We start from the raw sequence: 19,158 nt of genomic DNA on the forward strand, positions 1-19,158 counted from the left end.
GTCAGTCTGCAGCTCCCTCGTATCTTCCATAGCGCCGGTCCCTGCCCGCGTCCCTTCCCTCCCCTCCCCGCTGATTGGAGGGAAGGGACGCGGGCGGGTACCAGCGCTATGGAGGAGGTGGGGGAGCGGCAGACTGACACTTCACATGTAAACAGCCGGCTGGTGACACGCTGTGTGTCACCAGCACGGCAATTGATTTATGGGGGACAGCAGAGCGCAGAGGGGGGCTGGGGGGAAACAGTATAGCAACAGAGGCTGGTCATTGTATGCAGAATCAGCCTCTGTATGCTAATTGGATTCTTGGAACCCACCTCGTGTTCTCTTTAAGTCTAGTTACGCCCCTATCTTGGGATTCTCTCCATGACTAATACCAGTCAGACCACACGCAATAGAATACGTTTTATTTTTACCTTACAAAAAAGCTTATCTACATATGTAATATTTACATTTTTGTGATAATTGCACTTGAGTTGTATACAGTGACTATGTGACAGTAATAAACACTAAAGTCCAGTTTTCTCCTCTCAGGTTGAATAGTGACACATATAAGCAATTTCCTATCAAACCAAATAAATTGTATTAGAAATCCAGACACAAATTACCGTTATATCAGATACATTTTTCCTTGGATTAGGCACTGAGTAAGAATAATGTTTTGTAATTAATACCTCAAAATCAGAGACATAGCAATAAGAAATGCAGAGGTTGTTACCATGCCCCTGGACTTAAAAGGTCCCCTCTAATCACTGCAATAACACTTTATTGCTGCTTTATTGGTACTGAATTCCTTTATATAATTATATATATTATATATAATTTGAGTAGTGATTATCATCGACAAACCATTTCTTTTCCTCTCCCTACAACTCTTTTACACAGTGGCTGTTCATGGAGAACCAGTTTTGGTTGTTTGTATTATGTGATTATTAAACATATGTTGGGGGGATGGGGGGAAGGGGGCCGCAATAAAAAACCTGCACTTGGGCATATGTCTATAGTCTATATGTCAGATGCGATCAGCCTTAGGACGGGAAGTGGACTGGAGCAGCGGGGAAATCGGAGAGCCTGAGGCGGTATTGACACGAGCGGCCACTGGGAACCTCAGCTCTGTTATATGCGCTTTTATGCTACTCTGCTTGTGAGTGCAAATTTTAATCCTATTTTATTAAAGTAAAGCAGTTTTACGCTATGAGGAGTATGTTTTAGTTTTAGTGCTGGATCCACTGTGATTGATACTGGAAGCATTATACCCCACAAGGCTTATGAATCTTACCTCCGGATACATTAGGAGAACAGCTGGGTGAGGGCGGGCAGTGTGGTGGTGTCCGACTCACTGTGGGTGTTATATTTAATACTGACGACGTACGAGGGAAGGTGGTAGTGTGCTAGCTCAGTGTTTCTCAACATTTTATTAGTATGTACCCCTTTTAAAACCCTGCACTCGTCAAGTACCCCCTAGCATAGTAAACATTATCGCAAGTACCCCTTGACAAATGTATGTATGTATCATATTACATGATAATTGGTTCTAAACAATTTCCAAGCATTTACTATTGCTTTTATTTAGCTAAAATACTAATTTGGTGTTGTTTAAATGGGATTTATCATTTTCTAAAACTCTAAATTTGTTATTCTTGGTTAAGTATAGCAAGTCTGAGTACCCCCTGGAACCATCAGAAGTACCCCCTGGGGTACGCGTACCGCACGTTGAGAACCTAGGTGCTAGCTGACATACAGAGTTACGCTATTGGATTCTTTTGTCTTCATGTTTTGCATATAACGTGTTGGCCACTTGGAAAGTTGCTGCTGGAATTGTGAAGATTACAAGAGACTTTATGACGGTCCTTATTCAGTTTTACTAGTGGTAGCAAGGACAATTAGGCCTTGAAGCGCTATTTCTGGTTTTGTAAAGTAAGTGGCATGGTCTGCTGCATCGTCACCTCACCAGGTGTCGCCCGGAGGAGGAACGTGCTGACCAGACAGTAGTGATGAACAATCGAATTCCCTAGCATTCAGAATTTGGAGTTTTGCATCAGAACATTTCAATTTTAAAAAATTGCAATGCGGAATTCGGATTTCCACAGAATTCTACCGTTTACTTACTAAATTAAGCGGTCAATAGCAAAGCACCCATACAGGCTACCGTCACCAAATTTGGTAGCTATGTTAAAGAGAATAGCGGGGACAAGTAAAAAAAAAAAAAAAGACTTCCAAGCTTCTGTAAACTCTTGTCACTCATGCAGGCTGTATAGCCAAAATTCGTAGCTGGGACCACGTGTGGCTCCCATGATGTGTGTGTGTATGTGTGGTAGGGGCTCTGGAAGAAGCAGGAAGGAAAGCCCATTTCTTCCAGGGAGGAACATTCTGGGACCACTAGACACCACGAAATTGTATAGGGGAGGGAGGACCACTAGACACCAGGGAACTGTGTAGGGCAGGTAGGGGTGTGACACATGTACATTTGGGGCATGGCTAATGTTATACTTAGTGTACCTTTTTCCTAGCTCCAGAAGTTGGGAGGTATGGTCATCAGCAGCAAAAGGTTTGTTTTTTTAACATTCTTAATGCTGTCAGTCTGGTCAGCTTTCCTAGTACTTTGTCAGGAATTAGCCTAGCATGCATAATTGAAAGGTTCTGACTGAGAAAAGTGTATCATTTTTGACACAGGAAAGGTAGGTCAAGTATGTTTAAATTCATGCAAAGAAATAATACAGGCAAAACAAATGGGCCTATTTATAAAAGTTTGATAAAAAGGCAAAATGGACTTTTCATTGTTTTATTGCACTTTTTACTCATTTTGCCACATCCTTCTGTTTATAAAGCAGAAATAAATAGGAGGAGGCGAACAATGGCTGGTCTCCTTCCTTCTCCACGCTGTTTGGGCAGCTATTTTAATGCAGGAAAATTTATTTTTGCCTGAGGTGAAAGTGATATGGAGGCTGCCATATTTATTTCCTTTTAAACAATACCAGTTGCCTGGCAGCCTTGCTGATCTATTTGGCTGCAGTAGTGTCTGAATTACACCAGAAACAAGCATTCAGCTAATCTTGTCAGTTCTGACAATAATGTGAGGAACACCTGATCTGCATATGCTTGTTCAGGGTCTATGGCTGAAAGTGTTAAAGGCAAAGGATCAGCAGGACAGCCAAGCAACTTTTAGTACTTAAAAGAAAATAAATATGACAGCCTCCAAGTCACTCTCATCTCTGGTTCACTTAACTACCTAGCATTCCATCTGCTATCCTACAGTGATGACAATGGGAGAAAGCATGCTCCCACACTTCCCTCCCATTAAACATCATACTTCCTCCTATTTTTATGTCCAGGAGTGTTTTTACTTGGAACCGATAGCTATCCAATATACACCTGTAATCACCAAGTTCTTCAGTTAATGCATATTGGCAAAGGCGTAGCAAAGGAGCTATGGGCCCCAGTGTAAGATTTACATTGGGCCCCCAAGCACTCTATACATAACAATTCATATGGTGCACCAAAACCTTGCAAGGATAACCGCAGTGTCAGAGGTACAAGGAGATAATGAGGAACTGTTTGTTAATGATTACTACTATTCAAACCATCTACAGAAGTAATTATTACCAGCACAGGATCAATAGAGAGCTAATACTGTAGTTGAGGAAAGACCCCTCTGGCCCAAGGGCCCCGATGTGGTCGTAAACCTCTGCATCCCCTATTGCTACGCCACTGCATATTAGACAGATAAGTTTACTCCAAAGCATTCAAATGTTCTTTTGAACAAACACTGGCCATGTCTTTTTCTTCTCAAAGGCTAGTAATTTTGGCGGGAAAAACGGTGCTGCGATTCTTAAAGGTGTTTGATTTCCAGTCAATAGCAGGCTGCATAGATTCCTCACATAATGTGACACATTCGGGATTGAAAACGTGATTTTCTGGACTGTTCCTGAGACTCAACTTTAGGGATGTGAAGAGAGTTCAAGGGCTCACTTGATCTCCTGAAAACATACAGAACTTTTTTTTAAACAAGACATCATAAACTTTATTTTCTTAGGATACTATTTTAAAGGTTAATACAAAAAATTAAAGTTTCATTACCAAGTAAAATATTTCACATTTGGAAAAGTTTTTTTTATTTATTTTGTGCCTCAATCTAGTTAAATTTCCCTTACTTACTATCCTAACAAGAAGTGAGGTAAAGATCTCCTACAGGGGCAAAGACAGCAATAAATAACATATTTTCTTCTGTAGACTGCAGTTGAGTTAAAGCGTACCTGATGTGACATGATGAGATAAACATAGGTTCATATAGTATACTAGTCCTACTAAGATATTCCCTTTCTGTTTTCTAGTGCAGCAAGTGTTAAAGAAAACTTTGAGTTTTATGCAAATGAGCTTGTTGAACAGCTTGTCGAATTCAGCCGGGTTTGCTAAAAAGTAAATAGACGTCAAAACAGATTTATCTCACTGAGAAGAAAATTATGTCTGTTTTGAAGCTCAGCAAATAGATTTTACATCAGACTCACACGCTTATGTTTAGAATGCAGTCTTGAAAAATTAAGCCCTTAAATGGCGAATTTAAATAGGCGACTCAGTTCTATGTCTCTAATGTTGTATTTCCCATTGGTATTAAACACATAATTATCTCATAAGTTTATTTTTACTTCAGGTTTGCTTTAACATCTAAACAAATGCTTAGATATCGTCATCTGTAAAAGACCATTGCTGATCATTCTGGAAGACAGTTTTAGGAATAATCACAAAACAGGCAAACTGTTCTACAGGTGAACAGCCTGTTCTGCTTTATGGAGAGAGGAGGGTGGATGACAATAAACAGCAGTGCTCATCTGTTGATGTGTTGTGGCTCATTTAGTGATTCGCCACGTCAAGTCACTAAGCTGCCATTTTTTCACCTTTTAGACCAGAGCAGTTATGACAGTTTAGCCTTAAAGAGGAACTGTCCCCAAAATCTTAAAATTTAAAACACATACAAATAAGAAGTGCATTTCTCCCAGAGTAAAATGAGCCATAAATTACTTTTCTCCTATGTTGCTTTCACTTACAGTAGGCAGTAGAAATCTGACATTACTGACAGGTTTTGGACTAGTCCATCTCTTCATGGGGGATTCTCACCATGGCCCTTATTTTTTATAAAGACGTTCCCGGAAATTATTAATACAAAGATGCTGTCCAGCCTCCGTGCTCGCTGCACACTATTTTGATGGTTGGATGGAGCAACTGCTATTCACCAATAGAGATGGCCCGAACCGTTCGCCGAGCGAATCTCTCTGTGCCCTGTACTACTTCCGGGTCGCTATGACCCGGAGTAGTATGCCTGCACTGGCCCGGCGGTGCACGTCCTAGATCGCACTCCCGTTGCCGGGCACTCTCTGCGCATGAGCGTGACGTCACTCATGACGTCACGCACATGCGCAGAATGTGCCCGGCAACAGGAGCGCGATCTAGGGCGCGCACCGCCGGGCCAGCGCAGGCTTACTACTCCAGGTTATAGCAACCCGGAAGTAGTACAGGGCACAGGGAGACTGAGGTGTTCTATTCACCAAGTGCTTTTAAAAATAAAGAAAACCCTGAGAACTCCCCCTATGACAAAATGGGCTAGTCCAAAATCTGTTGGCAATGTCATATTTCTACTACCTACTGTAAGTGACAGCAACATAGGAGAAAAGTAATGAGATAGAGAGGTGGATAGGGTGGTTTTTTTTTTTTTTTTTGTATTTACCACCACACCGCAGACCTCCTATAAACCTGTCAGGATCTCTCCTGTAGCATGTTCTGTTGGTTGCAGTGGGACTGCAACCGGGCAGTTCTGACTTATTTGCTTACATTCGGTTGCACATTCGCAATACAGTGGGTTGCAAAAGTATTCGGCCCCCTTGAAGTTTTCCACATTTTGTCATATTACTGCCACAAACATGAATCAATTTTATTGGAATTCCACATGAAAGACCAATACAAAGTGGTGTACACATGAGAAGTGGAACGAAAATCATACATGATTCCAAACATTTTTTACAAATAAGTAACTGCAAAGTGGTGTGTGCATAATTATTCGGCCCCCTTTGATCTGAGTGCAGTCAGTTGCCTATAGACATTGCCTGATGAGTGCTAATGACTAAATAGAGTGCACCTGTGTGTAATCTAATGTCAGTACAAATACAGCTGCTCTGTGAAGGCCTCAGAGGTTGTCTAAGAGAATATTGGGAGCAACAAAACCATGAAGTCCAAAGAACACACAAGACAGGTCAGGGATCAAGTTATTGAGAAATTTAAAGCAGGCTTAGGCTACAAAAAGATTTCCAAAGCCTTGAACATCCCACGGAGCACTTTTCAAGTGATCATTCAGAAATGGAAGGAGTATGGCACAACTGTAAACCTACCAAGACAAGGCCATCCACCTAAACTCACAGGCCGAACAAGGAGAGCGCTGATCAGAAATGCAGTCAAGAGGCCCATGGTGACTCTGGACGAGCAGCAGAGATCTACAGCTCAGGTGGGAGACTCTGTCCACAGGACAGCTATTAGTCATGCACTGCACAAAGTTGGCCTTTATGGAAGAGTGGTGTAACGATATGTGTCAGCAAGTTCTAATTATTAGGTGATCTGCAGTATCACCTATAATACAGATATATACCTGATTATATGGTGATCTGCAGAATCACCAATAATGCAAGTATACCAGACAGCTGATGTGATAGCTACTATCAAAGTATAGTGCTTGGTGCAACAGTAGTACTGATAGGTTAGCAATACCTCACCAGGGGAGCTGGTGGGTCCTAACAGTACAGAGCCCCTCCCCAGAGTCAGGGCCCTCTGGTGAGAGTAGAGTGGTCAGACTAATCGGGTTGGCAACAGACAGACAGATACAGTACAAAATCGGAAGCTAAGACAAGAAGGTTTAACAGGCAGAGTCGGCAGCAAGATCAGATGGGCAGAAGTACAGAATCACTGAGTGGAAGAGTAGTCAGAATGAGCCAGAGTCATACACAGATAATATACAGTCTATCAAGTTAGATATTTAAGCTATCAAAAGGTCTGAGCGCTAACACGAAGTATTCGCAACAGCAGACAAGTTGCGAGTGATTCAGCTTGGCTTATGAAGCAGAGGAGACCTCTCAGCCAATGAGGAGCGGCTAGTGTCTCCTCTCAGCTGACGCGCCTCCTCCCTGCATAAAGGTCCTGTCTGTGCGCACGCGACAAGTCGACCTTATGTGCAGCTGACAAAACCGTCCTCGGCGTGCTAGACGCCCAAGACACGGGTAGACTACTAGGCAGGGAGACGGAGGCAGCTGCGGTGGTAGCGCTGTTCACCGCAGCTGCCTCTCCAGTGTTTATTACAGTACCCCCCCCCCCCCTTGAGGCATGGACTCCGGACACGTCCTGCGTGGCTTCTCAGGATGCAGATCATGGAATTTTTGTTTAAGTTCCTCAGCATGCATGCAATGATCCGGCACCCAAGATCTCTCTTCAAGCCCATACCCCTTCCAATGAACAAGGTACTGTACCGAGTTACGCACCCATCGAGAATCCAAAATCTGCTCGATCTCATACTCAGGTTCACCATCAATCACCACAGGGGGGGGGGGGGGAGGGAGAGGAATCCACATGCACAGCTGGCTTTAATAGAGACACATGGAAAGACTTCACTCCTCTCATACTAGATGGCAGATCGATCACATACGTCACATTATTGATCTTTTTGGAAACAGGGTATGGGCCTATAAATCTGGGCCCTAATTTAGCTGACGGCTGCTTCAGAGCCAGAAGCCGGGTAGAAACCCACACCATGTCCCCTGGAACAAATTTCCACTCCACTGATCGCTTTTTATCAGCCTGTTTCTTCTGGGTCAGAAAGGCTTTTTCTAAATTCTTTTTAACTATGGCCCAGATCTCCTTTAATGACCCCTGCCAATCTTCCAGGGCCGGAAAGGGAGAAGATACCACCGGTATCGGGGAGAATTTGGGAGATCTCCCCAAGACCACCTGAAAGGGAGAAAAGCCCGAAGAGGCACTTTTCAAGTTGTTGTGCGCAAATTCCGCAAATGGCAGAAACTTTGCCCACTCCAATTGCGCATCAGCCACATAGCACCTAAGGAACTGCTCTAGTGACTGATTAACTCTTTCAGTTTGCCCATTGGTTTGTGGGTGGTAGCCCGATGAAAATGACAGGTCCATCCCGAGATGATGACAAAAGGCTCTCCAGAATCTGGACACGAACTGGACTCCCCTATCTGACACCACATTCTCCGGGATATTATGCAACCGGAAAATGTGCTGAATGAAGAGATCAGCCAGTTCTTGGGCAGAGGGGAGTCCGTTCAGAGGAATGAAATGAGCCATTTTGCTGAACCTGTCGACTACCACCCAGATGACCGTTTTACCCTCGGACATGGGGAGTTCCCCCACAAAGTCCATAGATAAATGGGTCCATGGTTCCTTAGGCACTGGCAATGATTGAAGAGTGCCCACAGGAGCCTGACGGGACGGTTTGTTCCTAGCACAAATAGAACAATCCTTCACAAACTCCCTACAATCTAGAGCCAAGGAGGGCCACCAGACACATCTGGAAAGCAGATCTTGCGTTCGAGCAACCCCGGGATGCCCTGCATTCTTATGTGCATGAAATAACTGTAAGATCTGCAGGTAAAAGGGAAGTGTCACAAATAGAACCCTATAAGGTTTTCCCTCGGGAACATCTTGTTGATAGGGGGCTAGAGTGATGGACCAATCTTCCCAAGTCTCAGTGGCTGCCAACACCACCTTCTCGGGTACAATGCTCTCAGGGGTTGGTGGCTGAACTGGCTCGGGCTCAAAACATCTAGACAGGGCATCTGCCTTGACATTTTTACTACCTGGCTTGTAGGTAATAATAAACCTGAAGCTCGAGAAAAATAGGGACCAGCGAGCCTGCCGAGGACTAAGTCTCTTAGCCCCTTCGATGTATTACAAATTCTTAAGGTCCGTATAGACCGTGATCACATGTTCTGCCCCCTCGAGCCAATGACGCCATTCCTCAAATGTGAGTTTAATGGCCAGAAGCTCCCTGTTTCCGATATCGTAATTTCTCCCAGCAGGGGAGAACTTACGTGAGAAAAATGCACAGGGATGCACTCTGCCCTGGAAGCCTGAGTGCTGAGACAGCACAGCCCCAACCCCAATCTCCGATGCATCCATCTCCACTATAAAGGGGTAGGTGACATCCACATGCCGCAAGATAGGAGCGGAACAAAACAGCCTTGTAACGATTGGTGCAGCAAGCACCGCTATTCTGATTATTGGTGATCTGCAGTATCACCAATAATACAGATGCTATACCTGATTATATGGTGATCTGCAGAATCACCAATAATGCAAGTATAGCGTGACACGATACAATCGTACGCAAGAGGGTGCAATAGAGTATCTCTATAGGGCACAGAGATACAACCTCCAGCAAGCTGGAACAGCAGACAACAATAATAATATACAGTGTAAATTCAAGTCTGTGGAAATATCCACCACACCGCAATTCCTCAGAGGTGTGGTTACCTCTGAATGGGAACCCTGTGTGTGAGATCCTCCAAAGGACGGAGTGGAGGAGTCTCGGCCTCTAGCAGCAAGGGTTTGCTAGTGGCAGTCGTCTCAAAGAGGCAAGCCTCTGATAGAACCCTACAGTGGGAGACGTTCCACTGAAGGGAGAAAGGTCAGACAAAATGAGGTTCGGCAACAGATCAGGCGGCAGCAGTACAGAAACGTGAGACAAGAGAATAGTCGGAAACCAAGCCAATAGTCGATAACGGTACGGGCTGGCGAAGTACAATATCAGGAAGCAGAGGAGTAGTCAAGACAGGCACAGAATCATACACGATAAATCAGACAGTAATAATATGAGTATATATTGGCGATAAACCAATATATAACACAATATCAGAGACAAGGCTGACTAGGTCTGAGTGCTGACACAGGGTATCGCAAACACAGACGAAGTGTGACTGAAAAGCACTTCCTTATATACTGCCTGGGAGAGAAGTCTCCACCCCAGGCAGCAACCAATCAGAGCAGGCTAAAATGTCAGCTGATCTCCAGAGTATAAAGGCGTGTTAGAGGCAAGATGGCAGAGTCCTGGTGAGCAGCATGCTGGTGAGTTTGGAGCAGAGTGCTCAGACGGGTTTTGCGCAGCGGATGCGGACATATTTCCGCATCCCGCGTTGGAAAGTCCGCTTGCCGGATTGGATGCGACCATATTTCCGCAATCCATCCGGCGTTGCGGATTTTTCGTTACAAGCCTCTTCAATGATGAAAAAGCAGAATGCGCTTCTGCTGACCAGTTATGAGTATCCGCCCCTTTTTTGGTGAGTTCAGTGAGGGGTGACACTACAGAAGAGAATCCTTTAATACATTTTCTATAATAGTTGGCGAAGCCTAGGAATCTCTCATGGGTTGTGGCCACTCCAGAATGGCAGAGACTTTTTCGGGGTCCATGGAGAGCCCGGAGGTGGAAATGATATACCCCAAAAATGGAACTTCAGACACCTCAAAGAGACATTTCTCTAGCTTTGCGTACAAGGGATTCTGCCTAAGTTTCTTCAAGACAAACTTTACATGTTCCCTGTGTTCTGTCAGGCTAGATGAGAAAATTAGTATATCATCCAGATATACCAGAACGAACTTCCCCAGGACTTCTCTGAACACCTCATTAACCAACTCCTGGAAGACAGCGGGAGCGTTACACAACCCGAAGGGCATGACAAGGTACTCGTAGTGCCCGTCGGGTGTGTTAAACGCCGTCTTCCATTCATCACCCTCCCTTATGCGTACCAGGTTGTATGCCCCTCTTAGATCGAGTTTAGAGAAGATACTCCAATTAGTCACTTGAGAGAACAAATCATCAATTAGAGGGAGTGGGTAACGATTTTTTACGGTAATTTTGTTCAATCCCCGATAATCAATACAGGGGCGAAGCCCACCGTCCTTTTTCTGGACAAAAAAGAAACCTGCTCCGGCCGGAGACTTAGAAGGACGAATAAACCCTTCGGCCAGGTTTTCCTTAGGAAACTGTAACGATTGTGGAATTCTCTCCGTGATCAGCGCACAAGACGTGCGCTGACACTGCGGAAATCCTCCACAAGCGTATACTTTGCGGGAACCCAGCAAAAGGTGCAGTGCACCTGTAGAGGGAAATTCCTGTCGGCAGGTGGAGATGTGGAGTGCAGAGGAACAGCTCCTCTGCCCTACCACACACGCCAGACAGGAATTGCACGAAGGGAAGAAACGCAGGGCAAGATAGCCCTGAATGAGATTGAGCAAAGGGACAAATTGTATGTGTGTGCACCAAACTAGTCGCCAACCCGCGACGGTGCATACACAACAGCAGATATGAAGTAGGAACGCAATCGCGAGAGAGGCGATTGCCAGAGGTGACACAAGGCTACAGCAAAGCAGAGCACGAGAGTAGCAAAGGCACAGCAAATCATACAATGAGAAGATACGGAAAATAACAAACGCTAGCTAAACGCGAACAACGCACTCATTCGCAACAGTGCACACGTTTATGCGCGGTCTCCGCTTGATAAGCACAACAGAGACAAGCACACCTAACTAACCACCGACAGACAAACATGAAACAGAGGACGCGAGCGCTTGCTTAACGGTTACCTCACCGAGCCTCCAGCAAGCGTTCGTAGCAGACAAGACAGATACACGAAAACAGGAATAAGTGAGAGATAGGATCCACAGCACTAGCGCAAGAGGCTAGTGCGATCCAGGAAGACAGAACAGAAGGATCCACAGCACTAGCGCAAGAGGCTAGTGCGATCCAAGTATAGAAAGAGAGATGGAGATCAGACGGATCCACAGCACTAGCGCAAGGCTAGTGCGATCCGGGCAAGACAGATCAGATGAGATAGCTGGTAGCAACCGCTGCTCCAGCTAGACTCCGAGAACAAAGATCAGAACGACTTCCTGTCGACCACCGCTGGGGCAGGACAATCGCAACAGACAAACAAAACAGATATGCAATCCTAACTGCACTAGGGAAACTGCCTAGTGCAGTTCCAGGAATTACTCTAGGCTAATCTCCAAACAAAGAGCAAGGCTGACACTCCAGGCGAGTTACACAGGACTAACCCTTATGACCAGCAAAGGACTCTGGGAAACATAGCTCTTTATACTGCCAGTCATCAAAGGAGGCAGGTAGGAGATTTGCATAACGAGTGTATGCAAATTCCTCAGCAGCAGAACAGACCAGAAACTTGTAATGGAAAGACAGGTCTCTCTTCCAGAGACCTGCAGCCCACAGACTAGAGGAATGGTCAAACAGCTGTCTGCCAGTGCATCCAGCTGAGCGGATCATTACAGAAACCCTGTTTTTCAGGACTGGAAAGGTTATACAAATGAACTCTAGGGGGCATACAACCTGACCTTAACTCAATGGGGCAATCAAAACTTCGGTGTGGAGGAAGTTTGTCTGCCGACTTGGGACAAAACACATCAGCAAATTCTGCATACTGCATAGGCACACCCTCCACCTGAATCTTGGTGGCGCAAACAGCAACTTTCTCCATACAATGATGATGACAAAACGACGACCAGCTTAACAACTGGCCGGAACTCCAGTCAATCTGAGGAGAATGCTTTTGCAACCATGGCATCCCAAGGATCACAGTGGAGGTTGCCATTCGAAGCACAAAAAAACTGTAATTTTTCTCTATGCAATACCCCCACATGACACAACAGTACAGGGGTCTGAGAAAGGGGCTGTTTACACTGCAGAGGGAAGTTATCCACTGCTGTAACCAAAATCTGTCTGTCTAACGGGATTAGGGAAATCCCTAATTTCTTAACTAAATTGTAACGATTGCGGAATTATTTCCGTGGTCAGCGCACAAGATGTGCGCTGACACTGCGGCAATCCTCCACAAGCATGTAATTTAGCAGAACCCAGCTATGGTGCTATGCACCTGTAGAGGAAAATTCCCACCGGCAGATGGAGCTGTGGAGTGCAGAGGAACACAGCCTCTGCCCTGCCACAGATGCCAGATGGGAATTTGCACGAGTCGAAGCAATGCAGGACAAGATAGCCCTTAAAGAGAGAGAGAGCACAGAAACAGAATGTATGTGTGTCCACCAATCTAGTCGCCACCCAGCGACAGTGAACACACAACAGCGGAAACGAAGTGGGAACGCAATCGCAAGAGTGGCGATTGCCAATGTATGTGTGTCCACCAATCTAGTCGCCACCCAGCGACGGTGAACGCACAACAGCGGAAACGAAGTGGGAACGCAATCGCAAGAGTGGCGATTGCCAATAGTGACACAAGACCGAATCAGACAGAGCACAAGTGTAGCAAGAAAGACATAGCAAAAAAAAATGAACAGAGCATCAAGGAAAATAACAAACGCTAGCTAAACGCGAACACCGCACTCATTCGCAACAGCGAACGCGTTAAAGACACAATCACCGCGCGTTAGGCGCCCAGTGATAAGCGTGCCACCCTAACTAACCAATGTAACACAAACACGAAAATAGAGAACGCGAACGCTTGCTAAACGGTTACCACACCGAGCCTACAGCAAGCGTTCGTACCAGACAAGACAGAGAGAGGGAGTAGCCAGCAGCAACCGCAGCTCTGGCCTACACTCCCAGACAGAGTACAGAAGGAACCACCGCCACTACCGCTAGGGCGGATGCGATCCAGACAGGAAGACAGATGGGGCTACCAGTAGCAACCGCTGCTCTGGTTAGCACCCCTAAGGCAGAATACAGAAGGAACCACCGCCACTACCACTAGGGCGGATGCGATCCAGACAGACAGACAGATGGGGCTACCAGTAGCAACCGCTGCTCTGGCTTGTACCCCTACAGACAGAACAATTTCCTGTCGACCGCCGCTGGCGACAAGACAATCGCAAGAGACAGACAGATATAAGGCAAGACAGATAATACAACCTGACTACGCTAGAAGGGATGCCTAGTGCAGTCCCAAGAAATTACTCTAAGATAATCTTAGCAAACAATAGCAAAAGGCTGATATTCCAGGTGAGTCAGCAGGAACAAACCATCATGACCAGCCAGGAATTCTGGGAGCAAAAGGTATTTATACTGCAAACCATCAAATGAAGCAGCTGAGCAGTTTGCATGACAATTGTATGCAAATTCTTCACCAGCAGAGCAACTCTGAAAGTTGCAAAGTAAAGACAGGTCTCTTTTCTAGAGACCTGCAGCACTCAGACCTAAGGAATGGTCAAACAGCTGTCTGCCTGTGCAGACAGCTGAGCAGATCATTACAGTACCCCCCCCCCTCCCCCTCTAGGGACAGCTTCCAGACGTCTCTCAAAACTGACGTTTCCCAAAAAAATCTGACTGAACACTCATGAAGGTCGGGACAGCCCGACAACCATCATGACCAGCCAGGAATTCTGGGAGAAAAAGGTATTTATACTGCAAACCATCAAATGAAGCAGCTGAGCAGTTTGCATGACAATTGTATGCAAATTCCTCACCAGCAGAGCAACTCTGAAAGTTGCAAAGTGAAGACAGGTCTCTTTTCCAGAGACCTGCAGCACTCAGACCTAAGGAATGGTCAAACAGCTGTCTGCCTGTGCAGACAGCTGAGAAGATCATTACAGTAACCCGCCCCCCCCCCCCCTCTAGGGACAGCTTCCAGGCGTCTCTCAAAACTGACGTTTCCAAAAAAATCTGACTGAACACTCATGAAGGTCGGGACAGCCCGACAAGGCTCAATTCCAGAGTCAATCTTCCCGAAACCGAACTCGTCAGAAGCAGAAACCACCGAAACATGCCCATCAGTACTACAAGTCTCAGCGTAACACCCATCAGAACTGTGAAAGCCAGAGAAGAACCCATCGATACCCTCCAAGCAATACCCACCACCTTCCAGGGACCGTCCAAAAACACCAAATCTGCCACAATAGCCATTTGAAGTGTCCCTTTCAACAGAGAAGCCACTGTTAAACCCATCCAGGGTACCAAGAAACATTTCTCCCAGAATCTCCCAGAACACTTTGAAGCTCCGCAAAGATCCCAAGAGGCCAGAATGCTCACCAGGCTCACATGGAGAACTACCAAGAACCTGTGAGAAAACACGGAAAAGCCGCCGCGGGTGTTCAGAGCAAGGCGGCTGATTCCGCGTCCAGTGCGGTAGGTTGCGCGCATGGGTCTGCATCTGCTGGCATGACTGAATGCGGAGAAACCGCCGCATGTCCTGAGAACAAGGCGGCGGATTCCGCGTCCGACACGGCAGTTTGCACGCATAGGCCTACATCTGACAGAAAGCTAAACGCAGAGGAACCGCCGCATGCTCTGATAGCGGTGCGGATGGTTCCGCGCCCAGCACAGCGGATGGTTTACAGCACAGGTCTGGTGTGGCTGGGACTGATAGTCCACACAGGTTTAGAAGGACGAGCGCGCGCTGAGAGGCAGAACTTTTATGACAGCCAGAAGGGATCAGCTGACCAAGCCGGTCAGCTGACAATTCCACCACTTCCCATTGGTCCAGCACTTAGGGGAGGCGCTGGAGAGCGCCTTGCTATATATATTGGGTGCTGGTCATTCTCTGGTTGTCTGCCGTTGCGATTACTACGTGGAAGCACTCAGACCTTTTTGTCAGAATCTGTGTTATTCTCTAGACCAGTTCCAGGGTGTTGATGATCACGGACCTCACACCCCAGATTAAGAATACTGTATATTATCTGTGTTATTCTTTAGACTAGTTCCAGGGTGTTGATGACTATGGAGCTCACACCCAAGACTAGGAATTAGCTTTACCATCCTGTTATTACTTCAGACTAGTTCCGGGGTGATGATCAAGGAGCTCACACCTTTAGACTAAACAATTGTTGATTATTTGTTATGACCTTCTGCTTTCCTGACCTCTCTTCTGATCTCTGATTTAGTACTTCACTATATCTGATACTCCGTTGCCAAACCTTGCTTGCCTTAGGATTCCGTATCAGTCTCTTCCCTCTGTATCTGATCTGTCTGTCTGTTGCCGACCTGGCTTGTCCGACCTCGAGAACTATCTCCTCTGTTTAGAGATAGTTCACAGATCTGTTAGTGACACTCCACCATTGGTGTCACTCACACCTCTGGTCCTTCCCACTCTCAGCCTGACTCCTCCCCTTGGGGAGCCTCAGGCCATCGGAAGGAGCCTGCTCTTTGGGCAGTATCTCTTACTGCCTTGCACCCTCTATACGGGGGCTCTCCTCAAAGTATTACTGTTGCACCAAACACTCATATTTACTCAGGTGTCCAGAGGTTAGAGATATATCTGATTATCGGTGATACTGCAGATCATCAATAATCGGGTATATATCTGTGTCACAGGAGCCCTAGTGGCTGACCGCACTTAGCCTTCTAAACGGTGCCAGCGCACAGATCGTGCGAACTCTGGTCGCAGTCAATGCGCAGGAACCGTTAAGAATTAGCCGCAGACAACTCAGAAGGGAGCCTGTGAGACACGGGTGATTACAACTTCACCCACTGGTTCAGGGTACTGCCACCACCGCGGTTACCATGGGACCGTGGAGCCCATTAACTGACTAATCCTGCGAATAAAACGGTTAAACACACGATATTCTGTCTAGCCAACAACAAACAAACAGTAGCGTATCTTCAGAGACCCGGGATCAGTTCTGTGTGTGCTGATAAGCAGGGTAGCGGAACAGTGAATGACTTGGAGGAAGTCTTTTATTCACGCAATATAAATAATTAATATATACAGACAATTATTAAAATCAACAATTATTTAAACAGTAATAGCCAGTATGAAAAATAAAAGAAGGGAGAAAAATACTTAGTTCCTGGAAAGATGTCCTTTTTGTGGGAAAACAGAGTTCTGGGTTTCAATTTGAGTTCAGAGTTCAGACCAGGTGGATGCCAGCATATCCTCAAGCTGGCATCTGATGAGCTCAAGATGTTTCAGTGTGGAGGACACTGAGTTTGGGTCCTCAGCCATTCTTATGCCCCTGCTTCAGTAGGAGGGAGTGAGGGCGGGGAGCCATACACCCCCTTAGAAGATGAGATGAGCCCTCCCCTTATCCTGGGGGCTAGAAATCATATCTACCCATATATGGGCTCTATCTCACAGAACCGTACAGGTCAGGGCAGATTTATTAACATTTTCAGGTCTGTCTCGATTTACCCAGCGCCCTGATACCAGACATGAGGGGTGGGACCCCTGTGGTATCATCAGGGCATTTTCAAACTGCCTAACTGGCAGTCCTTACCTCAGAATGTTCTGAAACTTCCTCAGAACCAGCACCGGGGCTCATGCTACACTTCCCCCACGTTTGGTGAAGCTGCCATCTCAGGAACCCCAGAAATATTACAGATCTGGGAAGTTATGGATTATGCCATGAGCCTCAGGTTAATTCAGGAGGTGTTCTAGCTGCTAACAGCTGACTTTCCTTTGATCTTTACTAGGGAGCAAAGTGTCAAGACCTCCCGTGGATTCGTAGCCTGCCGGGCTGTACCTAGGCATCCTTTGGTTAATTAACATCTCCATGAGATCAGCTAAGTGTCACCTGGTTCCCAGAACCAAAAGGGGAATTGTGCCTTCCACAGGGAATATGTCCAAGCTAATTAACACCTTCCCCCCAGTCTGTCACTTCAGCTAAGACAGATCCCCCAGCTGTTCCTAGGCATAGGGATACTACACGTCAAATCTTGGTTCTATTGATCTGAGGCGCAATCGATGCAGGAATCGAGTGCGATCGTTCTTTTCTTCACGGGCGGTTCCAGGACGCGCCTGCGTCCCCGCAACCGTCCGTGACAGCCCTCCCCCTTGTCCGCGGCTTAGCCACTCATCCGCACGATGTGTGGCGGCGCCGCTAACCTGGCTGACGGGCCTCGAGTTGCCGGTACGGCGGGAAAACCTATTGGAGCCTGTGGCTCGGTTCCCCTGGACCGGTCGCGGTCTGCTACCCTCAGGGTTGACCCAACATGGACCGTTCTGGACAGGGCGTTTGCGCCACTGCAGTCGGACGTGGTGTCTGCCGGGACTGCTGACAACGGGCAGTGGGTTGGTTAGGTCAACAGCCAGCCCACGCAGGGTTCCCCTGCTGAGTGGCTGTGGACCTAAGGGAACCCCGCGGGAATCCCTGGACCTTCCCAGCTCCTGACAGACGGCACATGCCCTGCAGTAGTTTGCTACATCCCTGTTCATCCGGGGCCAATAAAACTGGTTCCGAATACCGGCGAGTGTCTTGCGGACACCCGAGTGCCCTGTCAGAGGATTACCATGTGCGGATTTCAGCACATGTCCCCTGAACGCACTTGGGACCACAAGCCACTTGGTATTCGCGTGGGATCTACCTGTAGGGGGCTGTACAGACTCACTGTACAGTCTCCCACCTTCCCAGTACACCTTGAAAGCGGCCCCGTCTGCGAGGGGCTCAGCGGCTTGCTGCCTGAGCACCTCCAGGCTTGGGTCACTTTGTAGTGCGGCTGAGAATATGGCGCTGTCAGTTTCAGCCAACTGGCTCATGTCACACGAGGCCAGCGGCTGAAAGGTCTCATCCCTGCGGTCAGAGGAGGGGGAGGAGGCCGGAACCCCCTCCACCTGTTCTGAGCTCGGGTTCTGAGCAGTGCAGCTGCGCGGTACTGCTAGCCCAGGTACACTGTCAGAATGGCACAGACGGACATTACTCAAATCATCATTGCATGCAGTAATGACATTGACAGGTATAGACATTTTTTCATTACAGACAGGTTGTACAGTAAACTCAGGTACAGTTACAGCATCATCACAACAGACAGTCTGTACATCAAACTCAGGTGCCTTTGAAGCAGGCACTATTGAACCTGGTACCCTTGAACTGGGCACATTCAACCCACCTCCCCCTGGTGCTCCCCCAAGTGTATAAAGTACCTGGTGGTGGGTGGAGAGTCCGTCTCCTTCCGTGAGCGACAAGGCGGTCGTGGCAGGTTCATAGTAGGACACAAGCTTGCCCAAATCAGTCCCAAGCAACACAGGGACTGGGAGATCCTTCATAACCCCAACAACCCTTTCTTGGATTCCTAATCCCCAATCCAGCTTCACTGTCGCGTGGGCTATGTGAAAAAGGGTGCCCTCTACTCCAGTAAGGGCAAGGGATCGGCTGGAGCTGATGCTCTCCTTTGGCACAAGGTGTGAGTGAACTAACGTGATGTCAGCTCCGGTGTCTCGA

General features: G+C 47.0%; 1 protein-coding gene across 3 annotated transcripts in view; it reads right to left on the minus strand.

The window, feature by feature from the left end:
* Positions 1-470: 470 nt before the first annotated feature.
* The window catches only part of TTC24 (tetratricopeptide repeat domain 24), a 118,556-nt gene continuing 99,868 nt past the window's right edge, over positions 471-19,158 (minus strand). For all 3 annotated transcript variants that reach the window (XM_068253536.1, XM_068253535.1, XM_068253534.1), the window contains exon 13: positions 471-3,971. In XM_068253536.1, coding sequence (XP_068109637.1) covers positions 3,869-3,971 — 103 coding nt within the window. In that variant the 3' untranslated portion in view covers positions 471-3,868. The remainder of the gene's footprint in view (positions 3,972-19,158) is intronic.

The sequence above is a fragment of the Hyperolius riggenbachi genome, chromosome 9, assembly GCF_040937935.1.
Source record: "Hyperolius riggenbachi isolate aHypRig1 chromosome 9, aHypRig1.pri, whole genome shotgun sequence".
Lineage (NCBI taxonomy): Eukaryota > Metazoa > Chordata > Amphibia > Anura > Hyperoliidae > Hyperolius > Hyperolius riggenbachi.